Source organism: Leptidea sinapis, chromosome 14 (genome assembly GCF_905404315.1).
Source record: "Leptidea sinapis chromosome 14, ilLepSina1.1, whole genome shotgun sequence".
Lineage (NCBI taxonomy): Eukaryota > Metazoa > Arthropoda > Insecta > Lepidoptera > Pieridae > Leptidea > Leptidea sinapis.
Window position 1 is genome coordinate 2,905,170 of NC_066278.1, and position 22,819 is coordinate 2,927,988.

General features: G+C 35.6%; 1 protein-coding gene across 1 annotated transcript in view; it reads right to left on the reverse strand.

Moving 5' to 3' along the window:
• Positions 1-3,736: 3,736 nt before the first annotated feature.
• The window catches only part of LOC126968060 (uncharacterized), a 117,669-nt gene continuing 98,586 nt past the window's right edge, over positions 3,737-22,819 (reverse strand). Inside the window, exons 3-10 of the mRNA XM_050812863.1 lie at positions 22,234-22,340; positions 21,199-21,303; positions 19,487-19,580; positions 18,410-18,603; positions 14,312-16,402; positions 13,443-13,605; positions 12,289-12,457; positions 3,737-9,720 (exon numbers count right to left, since the gene is read on the reverse strand). Coding sequence (XP_050668820.1) covers positions 9,519-9,720; positions 12,289-12,457; positions 13,443-13,605; positions 14,312-16,402; positions 18,410-18,603; positions 19,487-19,580; positions 21,199-21,303; positions 22,234-22,340 — 3,125 coding nt within the window. The 3' untranslated portion in view covers positions 3,737-9,518. The remainder of the gene's footprint in view (positions 9,721-12,288; positions 12,458-13,442; positions 13,606-14,311; positions 16,403-18,409; positions 18,604-19,486; positions 19,581-21,198; positions 21,304-22,233; positions 22,341-22,819) is intronic.

The window sequence follows — 22,819 nt, forward strand, 5'->3', positions numbered from 1 at the left end:
AAATATTAGTAATAATTTAACAATTTTACATTACAATTTTTTGAAAGAGAAAATATTACAACTCGACCAATTAAACTGGAAATTGCACGTACGTTAAGTAGACGATCCATATAGCTCAGTGGTTAGTGACCCTAGTCCCTACCCACTGAGCAGGTCCCGAGTTCGAATCCAGATATGTGCAAACATTCATGTGAATATGGATGTTTTTTTTAAATATAAGTAATTACATCGTAGTATATATCTCGTTGTCTTGCAACTCATAGCACATGCCTAGCTTGGGCCACGATATTTGTGTAAAAGTGTGTAGGTAAGTATTGTATTATACCTACTACCTTTTTTAAAAAAATATGGGTTTAATACATTGCAAATTTTGATGCTTTCAGGGGAAACTGCACTCTTTTTAAATGAAATGGCAAATCAGTCAGAATTATTGGAAAACGGGAAATCAAAACATTTCTTTGCCATTCCAGTCCATGCCAGTCATGATTATAGGTATTAAGTAATTATAGTATTGCGTCCCAGATGAATTATTTGTAGGCGTGTTGGTACCATTAGCCTTGGTGCGTGAAGATTTCTCATCAACAGGACTGGAACACCAACTTCCAGCTTCAACTTACGGGAAGACACTCCTGGTAATTCTAAAGAGTTGAGGAACTCTTCAGGATACGATGTCACCTGTTCAGCATCAATAACTAATAATAATAACTAATTACTGAGAGGTAATCGGCAATATCTCCCTCTACGGCTGACATTTGTTCGTTTATCTGGCCTACTGGCCTGGCTTTGGTCTCATTTGTCGGCATCGATCAAAATTGGCATACACACCGTTACACTCTGTTGGCATATAATATTCTCCGAATTTTGAAAGACCAGCTGCATATTGTCCTGCTTGTAAATCACTGTGTACTTATACTCGCATATTTTAATCAGACAGAACTTTTTTTGGTATTCATCTGTCGGGGTACTACTACGCCTACTTGGTAGTAGGTCTAGTTGGTACCAGTAGGGTCTGTCTAAAGTCTAATATAACCTGATAAGGTACTTATGCTATATAGGGGTACAATTGCCCTTTTGTGGTATCATTATTGCACATTTATTCCAAACCAACAGATTGCACTGCTGCAACATTCTTCCGCGCTCACTGCGTTGACATTTCCTCATGAGCTAAGTTTAAGAATTGAGTGCCCTCCACTATGTAGCGTAGCAGCTATTCCGTTGCAACAGCAAATCATTTATCTTTCCGGATTTGAGCTAATAGTATGCTTAATAGAAAGGCTAAGGATACAAACAAACCACCTTTACCACTGACAACTTTTTGATTAGCTGTGTCATAGACTAGTCTATGTTCTGGATTCAAACGTGGAAGGGCCCCCAATATTTATTATCGTAATCTAGTTCTCGCATTAAATATTACAGTTACCAGTGGGAGGCTTCTTTGCACAAGATGTCGGCTGGATTATGGGTACCATAACGGCGGCACACATTTCTGCCGTGAAGCAGTAATGTGTAGTCATTATTGTGTTTAGGTAGGGCGCCGTAGCTAGTGAAATAACTGGGCAAATGAGACTTAACATCTTTTGTCTCAAGGAGACGAGCGAAATTGTAGTGCCGCTCAGAATTTTTGGGTTTTTCAAGAATCTTGAGCGGAACTGCATTGTAGTATCAATTACCATCAGCTGAACGTCCTGCTCGTCTCGTCCCTTAATGTCATAAAAAAAAGGTTTTAGTAACTAGTAACTATTAGGCCATCACTTAGTTTTCGAGCTTTGTTAGCGCATCATGGTAAATTAAATGTTTCTATGAAGCATTTGGATTCTGTCCTTGTAATCTGTGTAAAATATCATTCGCCATATCATTTTGATACTATTACCACAATTTGTTTGGGCTTCCCTGCGATTTTGATATCCTATTTCAACCCCATAAAGGTTACAGTTTCAAAAACGCTGGAACGAATGTTTATTAACTTTGTTTATAAAGTTTCATGATTTTATCTCCGAAATTGACGAATGTAAATGTAAAACATTTACACTTTCAACCCGTTTATGCCCTTTTTGACAACAATTGGTAGCTTATGTCCTTTCCCAAGTTGGTCTAGTCCATCCAACGTAGTCATGCTACAACAAATATTTATTTCTTATCAAGTGCCTAAATACATCTTTGATAATGACGAACTTCCGTACAAACTTCCACCCCTATTTCAACCCCTCCAAACCTCTTATTCGCGATGAAAGCGTAACTAACAAACTTACATTTATATTTATAATATTAGAAGAGATTATTTTCTTTGTCTTGTATTTTTACTCCACGATCGGGCGTTTTATTTAAATTTTATGCTACTCGTACCTACCTCAGTTGTAAATTGAAATAGGAATAAGTTAGTTAACATAAAATCTTGTATGCTTTGTTCAACTCTCAGGTTGTGGCTTCATTTTCAGAGTCTACTTTACAGTTGTAAACCTACTCAACTCCAGTATTTGCATATTAGGAAATTGACTTGACATACAAGATTTTAACAACGATACGTCACTCGAACGGTTTGCTCATTGGAAGAGCGCTAGCATGGAACGCGAGAGGTCGCGGGTTTTGATTCCGCATCATTCATAAAATTTTGTTTTCAACTTCTATATGTGCAATTAATCCCAGAAGTGAGGTTATCACTTTAAAACATAACAAGTTATAATCTGTAGTTTAAGATTGCATGATGGTCGACCACGTTCTACCCAACCTTTTAATCAGCTTCCTAGTGTGGAGCGCACCCACGTAGGAGGCTACACTCCTGTGATTCTTCTCGTATTTCATGAGAGCGTGATCACTTTCCATCTGAAGTAAAGTAAGTCGATCTTCCTTTTCCATAAAAAATAACCAGTCGTCTCTTGAGGGAAATTGCTAAAGAAGTATTTCGGCAGCATGGCGTCACAGATTTTTTTCCAGTATCTTCTATATTATAGTAATTTATGATGAAAATTTTTGGTGGCATCGATTCACTGTAGTGAAAAAATTGTTACACTCAGCCGATGTCAAAACTTCTGGCTATGAGCCTGCAACCTGTACCTTCATAATATTCATATCTAGGTATCTACATATGGTCTCCCAACGCATCTTTTTTTTTTATTCAAAAGGAGGACCAACAAGCGTACAGTCACCTACCGCCCACATTCTCTTGCAACACCAGGGGAATCTCAGGAGCGTTACTGGCCATTAAGGTAGGTGTTTTTTGAAGATACCCATTTCGTATCGTTCTGGAAATACCGCACAAGGAAGCTCATTTATTCACAACATAATTTCATTAACAACCTTCGAAAATAATGTATGTTATTGATATAACAAATCCCAGTAACACTTCGCTTGTGTGAAGTAATTTCTATATGACCACGTATGTCGTAGCCAGATGATTGTGGTGGTTGAATGATAATTAATATAATAATAATAATGGTTGAGTGGTACTCCGCTAATAGAATACCAGTTGGACGCATTAGCCGATCGTTAACTGAACTTGACTAACCACTCGTTGTGTGGTGACCCTTTGGAGATTACCTACCGTAAGTCAGGCAGGTGGGTTTTCTTTATCTTCCTTCTGAAAAGTATATTAGAAGTCCACCATGGCATGACTATATTCTAAGGACATCTCACAACTCTGATGCTCGTACTTCACCCGAGTATGACTTTAAAACTTCTAACGAGGCTTATGTAGGATTATATTCTCTTTGTTACAGAGCAAGAGATTGAAATAAAACTATTGTTGAAATAAAAATACATATATTAATTTTACATCAATATTAAATTACAGCCAACGTAACTATGTAGGTTACAATAATAAAAATATACCTATATAATTTCCATTGAAACAAATAAATAATAAAAACAAGGTATTTTCTTATTAGTACACCTAGGTCTAAAAATTATCATTGACTATAAGAGGGTTGCGGTCGTTCAATTCTAGGTAACATTTAAAAAAAAATCAACTACAAGCAAGGGGGAGCTCACTTATCTAAACAATTATAAGTATTATTATGGAATTTACTCATTTCTCTACAGTTAGTTAATAATAAGTAATGTTATCAATGTCATATGCAAATGAAAATGAACCGGCCGAAAACGCCCCACGAAAACACGAAACAAACGATTAATACCAATATTTATATAATAATATCGTTACGTAGCCAAAAGTCCTGTGAATACATGTGTTATTTACTCAAATGATGTTTGAAGCCATTCCTGGTACTGTCTTCATAACAACCTCATTCAAAGATATATTTTTCATACGCATATGACACTGATAACTTAAATCTTAAAATAAAAAGAGATTTGTAAAATAATTAAGTTTAAGAATTTCTTGCAAATTTTTGGCATCAAGCAAAGTATAAGAATTACTGAAACCATAAGCTTTGGCAACGACCCCAGTGAGACATTATATTTTGATTTGCCAATCCCCTCGTAATGACTTTAACGACAGCTTATAATTTTAGCTTTTACACAGGAAAAAGTTCTTGTGCGGTAGATGTTTTTGTAATCATCTAGCCAACCGTAAGCCAATAAGTTATGGTTAACACAGTTAGAAAATCCGACTCTCATTGATCATTGTCAAGTTGTAGACTATGTTAATGTCTGTCATTAATACAATTCGAAATCAAATATTTTTATTCTAAATAGGCATACAAAATCACTATAAAAAGTTATAATCTGCTACTCATACGGAATAGATATACTTCAAACATGAGCTACAAAATGTTTGATTCCCTTTAGTGGCGCAATGAAAAAGCATGAATTTCATGCATGAATTTCTAAGCCGTAGCTCAAACAAATAAATATACTATTAGTGATAATCCTACCAAACTGATCCCAATTTGCATAATATGTATTTTTCAGTGCCAAACCACTTTCAATTTACGAAAGTAGTGTTAACTCGCTTTAATTTACTTTATGAAAATCAATATATATTAATCAGTTTTTTATTAATAGCCCTATCAAAAACATTACAAAATATTTAGAATAAAGGAGAAAGAACATGGCTTTGAATAAACAAATTGTTGACTATTTTACACAAATTAAATGGTAACCTTGCTGCAAATAAAGTCCACTTTTAAAGTCTTTACATAATATTTTCCTAGCTACCCTCTTTCTTTCCTTTTATAGTGTGCATGGTGCCATAATGAAGGGCCGATGTTTACCAAACAAACTTACATTTTGTAATAGGACACACTGATCTAAAATACCTTAATTTAAAAGGCCAATCACCATTAAGTTATTTGTCTTATTCTCACTGGTTTGCGCGCACTTAGAAAATATGTTAAATAAAACCAAAAACAACAATATTTAATATAATAATGATAACTTGCAGGTATTGTAAAGAAAAATAATTTAATTTTACACAATTTTAAAACATTAATAAAATACACATTATAGGTAAAATGCCCTTAACGATCGACTAAAGAAATGTAACGTCAAACATATTTATTTATAAGTTAGGAGCCCCTGTTATGATTGGTTCTCATATGTTTCATTCAAACTTTATTGCCATAATCCATGATTTTATTAAATTTCTCCCTTTTTCAAGCAATCATGATTGGCACATTATTTTTAAACCAATATCTAGATGGAACTGGGTTGTAACAATAATCCACGAAGCATTAAAAATGCTTGAAATTAAAAACACACTGAAAGTACATACATAATCTCGCCGTGTATTGTATTAATAATAATTAAAAGATTTCGTTATTAATAACATTATAAATTTATTTAAGAATTCTGTTTTTAATGTTATTATTGTTTAAAGTCAAGTTTAAACATCGGAGCCCATTTTCTGAATAACATTTTGAAGTTAAAATGTTTCGGTTTATACCTTTGGTCCGATGTTTGATTCTTTTAATAAAGCGTTTTATGTTTTAAATGTAAACAATTGCTTAATGGATTTGATGTTTGGGATTACCCATGATCATTAGACCATGCCAAAATGAAGACATAATTTAACGTCGCTTCGAGTAACTCTAGAAACGTTTCGATAAGTGATAAGGCATTTGTCCCACCGCTGTCTACTATTTTCTCGCCCAACAAACGTAGAACAGAGACACATAGGTATTAACAGTTGATCGCTGAGTGTTCACGCTGCTGGCGACTAGCGAGGACTCTATACTAGTTTGTCGCAGCGACAAAAGCCACTAAAGAAAAATAATGCTGAGCAATGTTCAACTACAGTGTGAGCAGTGGGCTCTCGCATGCTGTCTACAGCAAGCCACAATTTTTTTTTATATAAGAGAAGGCAAACGGGCAAGAGGCTCACGGGATGGGAGTGGTGAGGCAACCGCCCATGAACATCTGCGAGAGATGCGTTGCCGGCCTTTGAGGTGTGAGTATGCTCTTTTCTTGAAGGTCCCTAAGTCGTATCGGTTCGGAAAAACAACAGCCGGTAATTGATTCCACGAAGTGGCTGTGCGTGAAATTTCTTGAAAAACGCGTGGTCGTGGAATACCAGACGCCAACGTGATGCGTTTCTAGGCCTTCTTGATTTTCTATCATGGCCGGTGTTGGGACAAGTGCCTAAGAATGACTCATTTACACAGCTATAAGTTGGAAACGAGACCGACGTCATAATAAATCCTGGGAATACCCAAAATCGAAAAGTGTTAATCTTCTTTCAAGTATGTAGAATATTTTTCTCTTTTTAATGAGTTAAATGGTAACCCAGGTATTTATTAGTTTAAGACTACATTCAGATAAATAAAAGTTTACCACAAAAGGTGAAATTCTATTCATTACATAACATTACGAAACTTGTATATAAATATAGCACGTCTCAAACCGATCAAGTCTCAATTTGTTTTGAGTTTGAGACGTTTTATTCAATCGCATCGCAAGATTTACCACAACATTCGTTCTTCACTTTTCATCTCACATGCTAAGTATACTATTAAACTATTCACTAATATTATATTTAAAATATGTTACAATGTTCCCATGTGTTTATTTTGTAAGTAAATATTTGTTTTCTGACTGTAACGCTGTTATATGTCATTTTCTACACATTGATTTTTAATAAAGGTAACTGAAAACTGTGTAAACTGTAAAATTGATTTTTAAAATCAGTCTTATAATAAATAAGTAGAGTAAAAGTAAAACTTCCTTGAATACAATTGCTGAAATCAATGTTTCGTAGTGTTAATTCTCAATTCGACGTAGTTAATGAAAATCGTTTCAAGCCACAAACATCACATTTTAAGGAATTCGTGTTTAAAGTTTAACAAATATTAGTGTATTCCATACATGTTGGTTGGGCTACTAAGTCATTATGTCATTCAAAGTAGTAGGTAAAGCAGTAGGTCTGCCATTTTTGTCAGTCCGTTAATATGAATCACGTGACCAGTTATGTGTTTTTAACTAAATTTCGATATGATTGTGGTTTGGAACGTTTTTCTGGAATAACGTCTTATTTTAATATTAAATTGCAAAAGACCGTGTCAAATTTATATTATTAGATACCAATGCAATATTTATTTACTTAATTTTTGCCACAGACTTACAATATACCAGCGTTTAGACGAAAAAAAACGTGCGAGAGGGAAGAACATATATCTCTAACGGAGATACAGCAAGGTAGAGGAGGAAAGCGAATCTATTGTTATTGTTACTGATTTTCATTGACAAGTCGTAAACAGTCAACAAATTATATATGTAATATAAAGAATATTAATAAACCACTAGATAAGCACATTGACAATTCAAAATTGTTCAGGAATTATCGGCTGTCAGATCGTCTATACGCTTCTATATTGTAAGTCTATATGACTTTTGCTAATGTGTCTCAAATATTCAGAATGGTGTCGTTATACCGTAGATAGAAGATGGCCGCTAGATTCGCTGTCAGCGTATGTAAATGAGATAGCTATAGTCTGTGACATGTGCTATGTTTTTTCATTCTGTAGTACGAACTGTACAACGTAATAAACAACAACGTCCCATGTAAAGAATAACTAAATTCACAAATTCACACCAAATCACTCAATTACATATCAAAAATCAGAATTTATTCAATCAGAATTTCATTAAACCGTATTTCACCACGGCAGCCATTATTTCTTGGGAGCCGAACTGGGTCCGAGCAAAAAAATCGCATACGCGAAAGGGATAGCAGATATTGTGGTGCATCTCGCTTACTCTCAATACCAATCTAATTTATGTGTCTCTGTCACGTTATTATTATTATTTTAGCGACGCATCTATTGTTCATCTTCTATCTACGCGTTATCCACATCATGTGTCAATGTTTGCCACAGATAAGTAAAAGAGACTTAGCTACACGTTCGCATTATCTTTTACTACAGATTGGTTAATTATGTGCGGCCAAAACTCAGTTCATTGTCAATGACTACATATGAACCTCATTTTTTATAAGATTTTATTGCCTGGTTACCAAAAAAACATCATGGTATCATATTTTTTTACAGTTACGTAGAAACATTGACTGAATTGTATTACTTAGGACTTCTCGTAACAGTAGGTTATGGTATACCTACTTAAGTATTATTATAATAATCTGAATTATTTCAAATTATTACATGAGCTTCTAAAACTTTAATTATGCCAGGTAAAAGTAGGATAAAACTTACCAGTACCTTATAAGATATCGAAAATAAATTTGTACTGTTAAGAAAATTACTGCAGTTAATATTTCAGGTTCAGCCCATGACAAGCTTGTAACATTCATGTTCGTCATGAGAACCTACTTACTGATTTTAAATCTATAAACTATACTATGTTTTTGAAATACACATATAAAAGCATGATTTCTAAAATAGTAATGGAGTAAAGCCGAGGTGTAACTGGGGTCCGTGTCTACAGGATTTCGCGTAAATACATGAAAGTTTTTATTTTAAACAAATATTTGTTTATTATTGTGCGAGTATCCGATTTTTCATTACAAAACAGAACATTTATAAGATGATCAAAAGTAATATACCGGACAAAACATAATAGTTACAAATGGTGATGAATCAATACTATATAAATTTAATATAAATGCGTCGGGATTTTAATAAGTATGAAGAAGTATCCACATAAACAACAATAATGTTATTATATTAATTTATTTATCTCTTAATAGTCACCTACGGAAGTATGAAGTCGGGCACAGTTTCTCATAAGCAAAAGAATCTATTCACAATAATTATGCATTCACCACTTACATCTACTTAACTTTTATAAAAAGGCATCATTTATCAACATTATTATCAACCAGCAAATGATAGTAGCAAAATAACTACAAAATCATCATCTACGACATTGAAAGCAATGGAACGCATTTCAAAAGATAAAAAAAAAAAACTGTTACGAATAATACGCACACGCTACTGAAATCGAAAAAGTTTGTATTAAATCGAGACACTACTTCTTTCACCTCCACGAATGAAAAAACCGCTATCTCACAGATGCACAGAGTTAGTTCTCTTGGGCTAAGTCTTATATATACTCTATGACATCGTTTCTTGTCTTGTTTAAATTGAGTCCATGTTATTTTTCCCGCTATTTCACTTGTTCGGCTCGTGTATCTTCTTTGACCTGAAGTCATATATCCTTCGGCAGAATAGAACGAGCTCTGGAGAGACTGAAGGTGGTAACTTTGTATCGTTGGGGGCTACTGCGGGTGTCACTTCGCTCGATGGAAGGGCTGGTACAATCGATGGTGCTATTGTTATACCTTCCTTCATTGCTTTTAGTCGTTTCTTATACCTTAAATGGATATTGGTGAGTTAATAATTTATTACATACCATTATCATATAGCTCTTATTATTTATTATCACCCAGAGTCATTACTAAACAGCGCCGTTTAACTGGCGGCCTGAATGATATGGCGAAATAATGGCAGAAAGTGGAACTAACATGAAATGAACAGATTATGAAAGAAATGAAACATCATCGATCCAAGTCATTTGCCTATCAAACCACTGAATATTATTCAAACCGCTAGTAACAACGGCGCTGTTTAGTAAAGAGGCTCGGCTGTTGATTGAACGGCTAATTAAGCTAGTTGGCTGCGACATATACATGGCTCAGTAATAACTTTTAGCCAGTCTATATGTATACAAATAAAATCATGTAAGATCATTACCAAGGTGTGGTTAGCATGTTCTTATGTTAATATTAACTCCCTTAGATAATTGATACGTCCAGAAAGTGCCTTTCGACAACATGCCGGATTTATTAATTTAGTGTGCATTTTAACCAACGTCTTAAATTCGGTATACGTCCGTCACTGTTTTAGTGTGCGTGCGTTCCTGAAAATAGTGGCTAACTGTTCGCCGCTCTTTACTTATTTTCGAAATGTTGACAGCTGTCACAATCTAAACGACGCATAAATCATCTAAGTTAACTCCCTTATCTATAAAACAATATATCCTAGAAAGTATAACTTTGCGTGGAACACGAAGTAATGGTTTATTATATTATCATATATATATATATATATATATATATATATATATATATATATATATAGTCTTATATAACGAATCTTCTTCTATAAGTATTTTATTTATTAATTTCTTACATAAAAACTGTAAGACGAGGTTAAAAATTTAAAATGTGATTTAAGCGTTCTGTGATGGAAATTTACCTAACATTACATCTTCAACTTTCTTTATAAATCCATTTGCAAAAAAACACCCAAACTTTTCTGTACAACTATGAAAATCTTAAAAAAAAGAGGTTTTCTATGCAATTAGAAACAATTGTCTACGTATTCAGAAGTATTGACAATTAAAATAAAATGTTCTAAAATTGAAAATTACAAAGTTATATTTTTTAATATTCTCTTTGGTTTAAATGTTGTGCTATAAATAAATAAAAAGGGTTTTTGTGATTTTATTAAAGTAATGTTGATGTAAAATTGTTTACATTTGTTTTTCGTGACAGATTTTATATCGCAATACGGTAGAGAAGACAATTATCGCTGGCAATATAGTGACTATTCTTTAAGGAGGCTAATAATTAAATACCAATGTTATGTGTCGGAGCGGTTTGGTGTCAGTCGTTCCACTGTTCAGGCCTGGACTAGGTTTCAAGAAACCGGTTCTTTGAAAAGAAGACCGGTGATCAGAAAGAAAACGATATACTGTGCCCAGGGACAATCGATATATTGTAAGCCAAGCTTTACGAAATTGGAATCTATCTATAATGACATCTAAAACAATCTTGAAGATGTTAGTAATGTGACTGTTAGCGTATGGACTATCAGGAGGAGACTTCTAGAAGTAGATAGTCGAACGTGCGAACGTGGACAGATGAAGACTGAAGCAAGCTTTTATTTACTGATGAAGCCAGAATCTCTTTTCTTGGTGACGAACGATCTCATAAAGTGCTTAGAAGAATAGGAGAGCGTTATGTTTTGAAGAAATTACGCCTTACGGAGGAGGTGCTGTCATGTTTAGGGCTGGCATATTCAAATTCAAAAACACTTTATTCATGTAGGTCACAAAAATGACACTTATGAATGTCAAAAAAAAATATATAAATATTGTTTCTTATTGAATTTACCGCTACTTCGTAAAGGGTTGAGCTAATGAGAAGAAGTAGCAAGAAACTCATTGCCACTCTTTTAAGTCAAGATTTACATTTTAGTTGTTTTACAAATCATTTCAATTACAATATATGCAAAGTGACGCAACAAAAATACTCAAAAGTCAAAAAAGGCTTACATGAGTAAGTCAAAAAAAGTAAATTAATACTTATAAACACAAGAGTTATTGAGTATAGTGAGTTTTTGAGGATTGTCCAGAGTAAATTTTCGTAGAAAATAGCTCTCTAAATGCACAATGCTACATCAAGGAACTTCTAGTTCCTCATGTTAAACCAGCGTTAGCTATTAGAATTACTTAAGTGAAGTCGGAATCCGCCAATCCGTTAGATAGCCAGCACGAACCGTTCTCAATTAAAATGAGTAGCTATGGGACTTTTTAGATTACCGCTGAATGCGAGCGTATTGCAAAGAACTCATAAGACACCTCGTCCAAAGTATGCCACGAAGAATTGCAGTGGAGGCCACACTCGACATTATTTTATTTTATTGTAAACTTTATATAAATAAAGGAGAAAGTCAATTGAAGTCATTATTTTTTGTCAACATAAGTTATTTGATATTATTTTGTTGCATCAAATCTCTTTTACAACTGTTAATACCAAAAGTACTCGAATAATACAAGTGTCCGTTTTTTTGCAAAGGAGTTTATAATAATATCATATCGATGCCAAATATTTTTTCTTCCTTTATTTTGACAGTTGATGGCTAAAGTGTGCCGTACCTGCAGTATTCATTGAAGGTCAGCACGTAGCACTTGTCCTCGATGCAGGCCACGGAGTTTGCGTCTCTGTGTCGGGAAGCGAACACCTCGTCGGGGGCATCGGTGGGCAGGCGGCCTCGGTCCGTGTGCTCGGGCCGGTAGTACCACACCAGGGACACCATCATCTCACCTGACAATAGCCGTAGACAATAAGGTGATTTAAAATCCACGTAATATACCTCTTTCTCTCTTCCACTTCTTCTATTGGTAAATCAACTTTTAAAACTTCATTTGCCCTATGACCTAAAAAGCATGGCGTTATAAACAGGAAGAAATTCTAATTTATTGTTAGATATCTCATTGACCGCTCCTCGGAAAATATTGCCTTGAAGCAAAGAGCACAGATGTAGTAGAACTCGTTTATATTATGGTAAAGATATATTAGGGCCGAATAGCAGTATCAAGGTGACAACAGCTGTCCCAGCTGGCCCCCATGTGATGTAGACCGTGGGACCCATTAGATAAAAACCTATGTTGCTCACTCCATTCCTTCAACTCTAAATTATATTTTAATATAGAATAAGCGGTATCCCATGTAACTTTATCTGTCACTGTTATCTGCATAATATTCTTTTTTAAATGTAATTCATGCAAAATATCGAATAAAATTTCTGTGAATTACAAAACGATTAAGATTAAGTTTAATCAAATCAGTTTTATTACACGCTTTATTTATTATATTTATTTTATATTAGCTTCACTTGTATGTTTGTATATTTGTATGTTTGTAACCAACTTTTTTGGGCGCGATTTTGACCCACTTTAAACGGCTAGATTTCGTTCAAGCTTTGTAGATTTATCGAGGAGCGATGACATTACACTAATTTGATAAAATTATTCAATTTTTCAATTGCAGAATATGATTTTTGTTAATTTATATAATTTTTAAATAAATAAATCACTGATAAGCGCCATCTAGTAATTTATTGTAAACTACAAAGGAAACGCGCGACATGTCAAGACAGTTCCACAAAATTAAAGCATCTAATTCGTTTAGAAGCGAATAGATGGCGGTGAATTTATATTTCCATTATAAATTATTCTTTTGGCATGCGAAGCGAAGTTCCCCGCCTGCCCCTCCCGAATACAAATCACATTAGTAAACGTAAGCATACCATCGTTAGGGTTCTCCCAGAGGCTGGCCACCCTCGCGACGAAGGGTTGTGCTCGCGCCGGGGACGCCCTCAGCAAGACACAGTCGCCGCGCGCCACGCGGTCGCCGCTGGCGTGGCTCATCCGCGACCAGCACCGAGCGGTCATGTCTTGCCGGGAGTCGTTCTGTGAGGTCATTTTTAATGCTGAACTTATATTATTTTTAAATCAGTAACTAGAAAAACACAACCAGGCTGCGGCAATATCCTTTAAAATTGACGAACTGCCTAAACTTTCTATCCTTAATTCATTTGTGCTTCTTACCTTTGAAAATGATACGGATGAGATTTCCAAATTGACAAACTTGTAAGGATGCTCTGGCGGTTTAGGTTGTGCGTTAATGAATCAGTAAATAAGCCCGGATGAGTAAATTACTAACTTTATCTGTTATAATGAGTCGTGGGGAAAAGTCTTTCTATATGTATAAACTTGTAATAAAATCTCTTTTGCCGAAATATCTGCATCTGGCTGGTTTTGCAGACATCAATAAGGTGACATTTAAAAAAAAGTAACAAAACTAGTATTGTTACCAGCTATTTTTCATTTGTTTTTATTTCTGTCAATATTAGTGAATCTAATGACAAGATATATTTTTAAATTCTATTACAAGAAATGAAAAAGTTGCAGCGCAACATTTCTACAGTAATAGGATCATATACAGTCCCTGCAAGGTGCAAAGATTCATCGAACAAAATGAGACATACTGTGATTAAAAAAAATTGTAAAAAGTCTTGAGTATATGAAATAATAAAATGTGAAGAATCTTTTTTCCCAGCATAGATATTTGTTGATTAACTATAGTGTGGGACCGTCCATGTCTATGTATACTTACGTTGAGGTAGACTTTAGAGAGGTAGCAATCTCCGTCCCACTGCCAACCGTTGCTCCAGCGAGGCGGCGGTCGCGGACTGATGTCTGGTGGAGCGAGCGGGGCCACCATCCTCCGCGGCCGCCTCGCCCCGCTACGGCGCCGCTTTGTTCTCCGCTTCACGGTAGCATCCAACGACGAACACGCATCCTCGATCACTAAAGATGCATCATCGGTTTTTAGTACTGTCTTCTTGGATACAAGTAATTTTGCCACTTTTTCCACACTTTTTGCTTTAAATTCTCCTCCATTTTGCTTCTCAACCGTTATTTTACATCGTTTCGATTTGTCTACACTTGATTTGTAGCCTTCTATATTAGAATCTAAAGTTTCAATATCTGCCACAGCCTCATCGTTCTTAGCTTGTCTTTTTGATAAAAGTTTAACAACCTTTTCAACAGTTTTCCTTTTTATCTCGTCACTCGATGCAACGTCTGCAACTGAACTTATCATATTGCTCGATAGAAAATCAATTTCTTTCATAGATTTCTCCAAAGAAAATTCATTGCTTTCCTTTTTTAATAATTGAGATTCACATGTATTATTTGTAATGCACTGTTCTTTGCCTGTTTCTGATTTTGTCACAGCTGATGACTTCTGCGTTTTTAGAGGTTTTAGCGTAAATGTATCATATTTAACGATATCTGTTACCAAATTTTCGCTTTTTACCTTGGGTATATCACACTTGTCTTTTATTTTGATGATGCTATTCACAGCACTGATTTCAACACACTTTTCAATGTTAGAAGGGACTACACTTTTAATGTCTTCATCTTTGAAATTTTTCAGCGACTCTTTATTCGAACCACCATTTAATACTGATTTTAAAGTATGGGTAACTCGGGAATCAACTCTTTCTAATTTGCACGCATTTTTACTGGCCAATTTCTTCTCTATCAGTTGACTTACAGCTGCAATTGTTTTAGGTTTAACTCCATTTGTATTTGTACTGCTTTCCACTACATTGTTATTAATATTTAACGTTCTCTTTGGAGTGTGTAGCAGGGTATTTTCATTTGATGGTAGAAAGAGATCCGCTGGGCTTAGTATAGTATCTGAATTAGCCAAGCCTTTGATTTCTGTTCTCTCCACACTATTCTTTTTAATTAGATTGTCTAACACAACTGCACTTTTATTCTTTGGCTTAAGACAGTAAGGATCCTCTGGTACTAATATATTATCTTGTATAATGGGAAGAATTTGAACTCGTTGATCATTATTGATTGTACTCTCCAGGGGCATTTTCTTAGCCTTAGGTTCAGTAACAACTGTATCAGATTTCCTTTTATTGCTTTTCTTTTCCAATGATTTTTTGTTTTGGCTTGTTCTTCTTTTAGGCTCTTTTACAATAGTTTCTGGTTTTGGGGAATCTGTTTGATCACCCGAAACTTTTCGACGCTTTTGCAATTTCACATGTTCACCTATGCCATTTGTTTTACAAACATCATCAAGTTGAACATCTTTCATTTCAATTTCAAGCTTTGGCCTCGAATATCTTCTTTTTACTGGCTTTGTAATTTCTGCGGGAGCAACTGTATCCGACAAGTTTGAGGTATTATGTTCCTTAAGCGCCTGTGCATCTGCTTTTCTTGATAAAGCAAAGGTGGGACCTTCATTTTCTTTTTTTACATCTACAAGTGGCGTTGTCCTTTCATCAGATGACGACAAATCGATTGGTGCGCAAAGAGGTGGTGATATGGCCAGAACATCATCATCACCATCATTTTGTTGGGAGCAGGGTCGTTGAGGTGTTGATAGTAAAAGCGCCGTGTCATCACCAACAAGGGATTTTCTCGCCATTGCTTTCCCTAGTCGTGCCCGTCTTGGTGCAATGGGTGGTGGTTGTGGGGCACATATACCCGCGGAGCCTCTCGCTGGGGATGGTGGTCCTAGGGCTTCAGCCGAGCCTGGTAGGTCACCAACCAATCGCAAGTTGTCCCGTACATCGTATAGCTCACGTTTCGGCGATGCTCCTCCCATATCCGGCAGTGTACAAGGGTGTGGTGCATCAGACGCTGTCGGTGGTTCCGGAGGCTCTGTCTCTAACGGCGGATCCTAGAAGTGTTAATTTAAAATTAGCAAATGTCGTTAGTGAGAAATATCTTAGTAGTGAATTGAAATAATTCTAAACGAGCTAACACTCTAACAAAAATGAAATAAAAAGCAGCTTAGCAAAGTCACTGAAGTAAACCGAGTGTAAGGTCCTGTTACATGCCATCAAGATGAAGCAGGACACGCATTATCCCTCACTGCCATCAAATTGATTTTAAAATTATAACTACTTGTCACACCACAAACAGTGTTGAGTGGGAGTGGGACATACAGGAGGTGGTACATCTGTCCCGCTCCTGTCCATGACGTCAAAGTGTAAGAGCGACTGGACATTTTAAAGCGTAGGCACTACTACTTTTATGTCGCGCACTCGCACTATAAGATGAGAGAGAGAAGAAGCGAAAGACTTAGAACAAATATACAATAAAATATAACGCAGAACCAAATTATATAAGAAATTACTTTTTTTTGGTAAATTAATAATTATGATTATTAAATAAAATTTTAATTAAATTCTTATACATTTTATGTAACTTAAAGCTTTTAAAATGTATTAGCAGTTATCATGCATAATTCTTAATGCCACTAAAAATTGTTAATTTAGTACACTAATTCTCTTAAAAATGTATAAAAAATAATTAAATATAAAAAGAGATCGTTTCGGTCTGTTTTTCTTATTTTATCTTATTTTTTGTCCTTGCGGAAGGAAGGAACAGGCATGCATTATAATTAAAAATTAACTTTTTTATTATTTACTTGTACTTGAAAAAAATATTTGATTACTTTTTTTATTTAATCAAATGTAGATTCTGTTGCAGAAAAGGTTAAATGTCTTGTGACATCCAAAGCGGTTTCACTTAAAAAAAGTCGGCATTTAGAAATACATGAACTCCCATCGACTTTATAATTTAATAAAGGTACTAATATTATTATAATTTATATAGTATAATCTTATATTAGGAGTAATATAAGATTATATACGCAATGCAAACAATTCGCTCAACAAAGTGAGGTGAGCGGTCGTGGTGTAATCAATGTTCATTGGTAAGATAATAATCACATCATGTCATATCGTAAAACATTGGTACTGGCTACTGTAGACTTGTATAAGATCTACGTTGAAATCTGAAAGCGGTCGCTTGATCTGATTTCGCATTGAAATACATTAAAAACCAAAACAATTAACTTCATTGAGGGCATAAGATTGGAATAAATGCTGAGGTTTGCTACAAAGGATATAATCGATCCGTGGGGAAAAAAGTACAGTTACTGTCTTTTTTTTTGGAAAACAAACAGCATACATACATTTTACACAGTTTTAGCCTTAATTTAGATAAATACAATAAGCCAGCAAAGTTTTTAGAAACTTGTAGATTCATAATTGCTACATTAATTACTCGATCGAGTACATCTCGGCTCGGATACAACAGTAAACTTATAGATAAAGGTAAGGGTTGCAGCTGCAATCAGGGAACGAGTTAGACACATTTTATGATTTCAGATTCAAACCTCCCGTACTTATGAAAGAATATATCAATATGTTGGTATTGATTGTTATACCCACTGACCTCTACTATATACCACTGGACTGGCAGCTGACAAAGTGCTTTTGTGCCTGTTTGATATTCGCCATTTTGGCGCTGTTCGCCATGTAGCGAGAGTCTGCGGTACTAAAACTAGTGACAACCTCAGCATACATCGAAAGATGGTGGGACACAATTTACAAAAAAAAATTACTATTTTATTACGTTGATTCTTGAAGTATGAATAACACGGAAAACGAATGAAATTTATTCAAAATGCAAAAATACTTCAGAGTATTGTACTATCTTTCGCAGCCATTTGTATTATATGTCAAAATTAGTTATCTGGACGCTCGCGAGTGGCGCTTCAAATAGGCACAAAAAATTTGCTGTCAAACAAATGGAGCAGCCTGTCCAGTGGTATTTATACGGGTCAGTGGTTATACTTATCGCATGACCTTTGCAGAAATCTATTGTTAGATCATACCTTGCCGCTGCCGTGCGTGTCGGGCACGTTGTCGAGCGCGCACGCCCTCGCCTTCGGTCGGAAGGGCCCCCCGGGCGGCAACATGGTCGAGGAAACGTCTCCTGGGCCGCCACCGGACGGGGCCTTACCAGTAGCGGGCCCAATAAGGACGTTTTTTGGACACGCGTTTAATGGGCACGGGCATCCTCGATACTCTGAAAGAGATTTAATTTCCAGTTCAAATACTATATATTTCTTTAATTGTACCTGAAAAGATAAAAAAAAAATTGGGTATTATTGTATGCCACTTCTTTTTAAACGGAATTATCTGCATTTGATTACCAACGCATAACATAATGATCTAAGGCGTAGTGCAACGCGATACGATCCCGATCACTTAATATGTACTGCGCCTGTTATACTGCCATCAAAATATCTAATGTGCTTGTTATGTGCCTTACTTATTACATCCCGCTTACAAAACTGGAGCCTTGTATTAAACCCGATCCACATTCACGACTATAATCTCAGTAAGAATCTGAGCGAGATTCTTGGCGAGAGTTTCTTTGTGTATACATTTGCAAGGTACTCAATACAGTTCTCACACTCGATGACGATGGACGTAGAAGTAACTGCTGCGACAAGCTTATATTTTTTTTAATTCATCAATGGGTTATTCCATAAAGATGCTAATACGTTTCTACGCATCGTGGATTTTTAGTTAATTTTTTATAATGTATTAAACATATATTCCACAAAATCGGTTCTGCTTGAAAATATTCTAGGAATGTCAATTCAATTCAATTCAAGTTCGGTCGCCCAAATCCGGCTCATATTGATGTTCAGATAATACCGCGCAAAACTGTTATAATCGACGAGTCTCTCGCTACCGATACTGTGAAACATGTGAGTCAAAAATCCGACAAAAATCGGAGAACCTACGAAGATTATACGAATCGGTTCCACATTCGCGTTTCTCGTGTTTTTCTCGCTTTTTCGCGAGATTCTCGCGTGAATTTAGAGCTGGCTTTACAGTTCGAGCAGGAGACCCTTCGGATACGGAAGGCTTAATGTAGTACAGTAAGTAAAATGACGTACCGACATATGGTATCCTCTGGGGTGAGTGTTGGTAGCAGGGCGGAGCACCGTAGTACTGCGGCGCGGGGTACGGCTCACTGCCAACACCGACCATCTGAAATTTGTTGTAATACATACATTTATTGCAGAGCCTTTCATTATATTCAGTCATATTTCGAGTATCTTTCTAAACCTAAATATCGCACATTATTAAGTCAAACAGATACACTAGGATTTACAGAGGCGATGATGATTTACAGATCCTATCGTACGCGTAATTTTGGTTAAGAATTGTAACTAGTAACCTCCTAGTGTCGGCTCTATACTCGCCCGTGAATCCACTCCACATTCGCAACTTCTCAAAGCGTCGTTCGACACAAAGCCTAGTACGAAAGTCGCGCCCATTGTCCGAGACAGAAACCGACAGTCACCGTGGAACGCAGTATAGTTCGAACGTGAAGCCGAACTAAATATTGTTATGGGGCAGTGCGGCCGATATTAATACCATCTTTGTGCTGCAGAAGGGGGCTATTCGCGCGATTTATAACCTAGGTCCTAAATAATCATTGAGAGAAAGATTTAAAGAAATAAACATTTTGACTGCTGCTTCTCAATACATTTTTGATAATGTTCTGTATGTTCATAAGCACATTGAGGAATTTTCTAGAAACTGACATTCATAATATTAACACGAGGAACAAACATAAACTTGTTATTCCTACTACTCAGTTGGGTCGAGTTAGTAAGTCTTTTGTTTGGCGATGTATATGCTTCTACAATATGATCCCAGAAAATGTACAAAACAAATATGTTACGAAATTTAAAAGAAAAAACGTTTGTGTGGGATAGGTTACTATAGCATAAACGATTTTCTTAATGACACCACGGACTGGGAATAAAGCGAACACCCTCAGGCTCTTTAATTATAAATGTTTATTGTACGATATCACATTGTAATCCATATTTTATATTAAAAAAAAAGCCCGCTGAGTTTCTTGCGCCCATTTTTCTCAAGTCTGAGGCAGTCTCTTTTGAATGGGTGGTAGTTTTTGACGTTCAATAAGTGATTTTAAATCCTATTTTGAATAAAAATATTTGAATTTGAACAACTATTCATAGTCCCAATTCGCGGCATTGGCGAGCGTTCGCGTCACAAATGTGAAGCGAGCTTAACGATTACCTAAAGAGCTCGACATAATCGAGAAATAGAAGAGAGAGTATAATTGTTTGCTATTCGAGCAACGTTGTCGGTCTGTAACTGCCGGGAACATTGTATATTGTTCCATATGGCTGTAGCTGTGTGTGATTATAGCCACGACGGTGCAACGAGCTCATCTTTTACGAAGTCCTAGGTTTATCCCCAGTACCCGAAATCGATACACCTACGGTATTTAAAAAATAATTTAGATTTGAATCGAAACTTTCCTTCCATTACCTGCTTAACTCTCCTCGTCTTACTTGCCAGTATTTCTGTTCGCATGAGGTATTTTTCAAATAAAAACGACGTTGTTAAATGATGATTTTACAAAAGAAACAGCAGACAACATTAAAAAAATAATGTACAATTTCTCAGTAAATAGGATTTGTCTCGTTGGAACACTACTTGAACCACTACAATATAGAGATTATTTCCCTATTTTGTTTCAATTAAATACACAACGATTTATGATAGGACTATTTTCCTTTCAATGAAAAATTATTCCCTATGCATAGCTGCATGTATTTCTTCTTACCGGTGATTCGGGCTGTGGGGGCGCCATGTGGTAAGGTCCCTGCGGCCTGAAATAGCGCCCGTAGCACAGGTCCGCGGGGTAATACGGCCCATACTGCTGTAGAACCTAAAACAATACACTCATTACGGCTCAGAAGAAGTTCAAACTTATATTACCCACTCATAAAGCCAGACAGATTTGATTTTGAAACATTTTTTTAGCCGTTTCGGAGGAGTTTGGTAACAAACACCGGGATACCAGAATTTTATAATATATGATAACATGTAATGCTTGCGTTACACTGACGTATGTTAACGATGTTTTAGCAGTTTTTCTACAGCGCAACTTTTGTATGATTTTTAAAATATTGTGTGTAATGAGAGCTCCTCCTGGTCACTGGTGTCGGTGTAATTCTGTAGAGGGTGCTGGATGTGTCAACTGTCAGCGAAACACCACAATAACGCAGTTGCGATGTTATATTATCTCTCATGCTTTTTTATTATTCGTTTCACTCAGGTGATACTATCACTAATCGGCAGGTGAAGCCCCTTAACCATCAGATAAGGGCCATAAGCGTCTCGCATCACTTATCCCCATAAGAAAACTTTATCGTCAAGTCGTATATAAATACAAACGAATTAATTTATAAATGTAAGAAATCCGTGCATGCCTCAGCAATATACAATCTGCACTAATAAACAAAATACGAATTTTAAAGTGAATATTATTTTGAATAAAATTCATGTTGATTCAAAAGAAATGTTAAAAAACGTTTGTGTGGGAAAGGTTATTATAGCATAAACGATTTTCTTAATGACACAACGGACTGGGAATAAAGCGAACACCCTCAGATTCTTTAATTATAAATGTTTATTGTACGATATTACATTGTAATCCATATTTTATATTAAAAAAAAAAAACCCGCTGAGTTTCTTGCGCCCATTCTTCTCAGGTCTGAGGCAGTCTCTCTTGATTTTGACGTTCAATAAGTGATTTTAAATGCTATTTTGAATAAAAATATTTGAATTTGAATTTGAATTGCTATATATCCTTACCGGTGGATGTGGCGCGTGGTAATGTGGTGGTGGATGGTACCTCGCCAGCGCTCGTTCAGCCTCTGCGCTGCTCTCTTTGATCAGAGGACCTGCTGGTTGGTAATATCCTGTAACAATACACATACCACGTTACTACCTAGCTTAATTCACGAAAAAATGCTTAATTGGTACATAGTCAAAGAACCTTAAGAGTCATACGGTGAATAAAAAGATCTAGAAATATCGACACATACGTAGGGAGCAAGAAGAGTCACTATGTATACGTACTTATGTACTATACATACATATATATGTATATTTGTATGTAATACCTACAAACAATAACAAGAGAAAATACCGCCATTTTTTTAGTATTGTCTTCAAATTATCACAACAGATTAAAAAAAAATTGAGACTATTTTTTTTTGAAAATGATAAGGAACACAAAAAAATAACACACACAAAATATCGAGCAAATAATGGTCAGATTGTCCCCTAAGTGGTCGTATAGACTGATAAATAAGTGCTTTTTTGGTCAACTTTTTACAGCAGTCTCGAGAAAATTATTAATTAGATGTCATTAGATTATTGAAGTTATCTCAAAAAC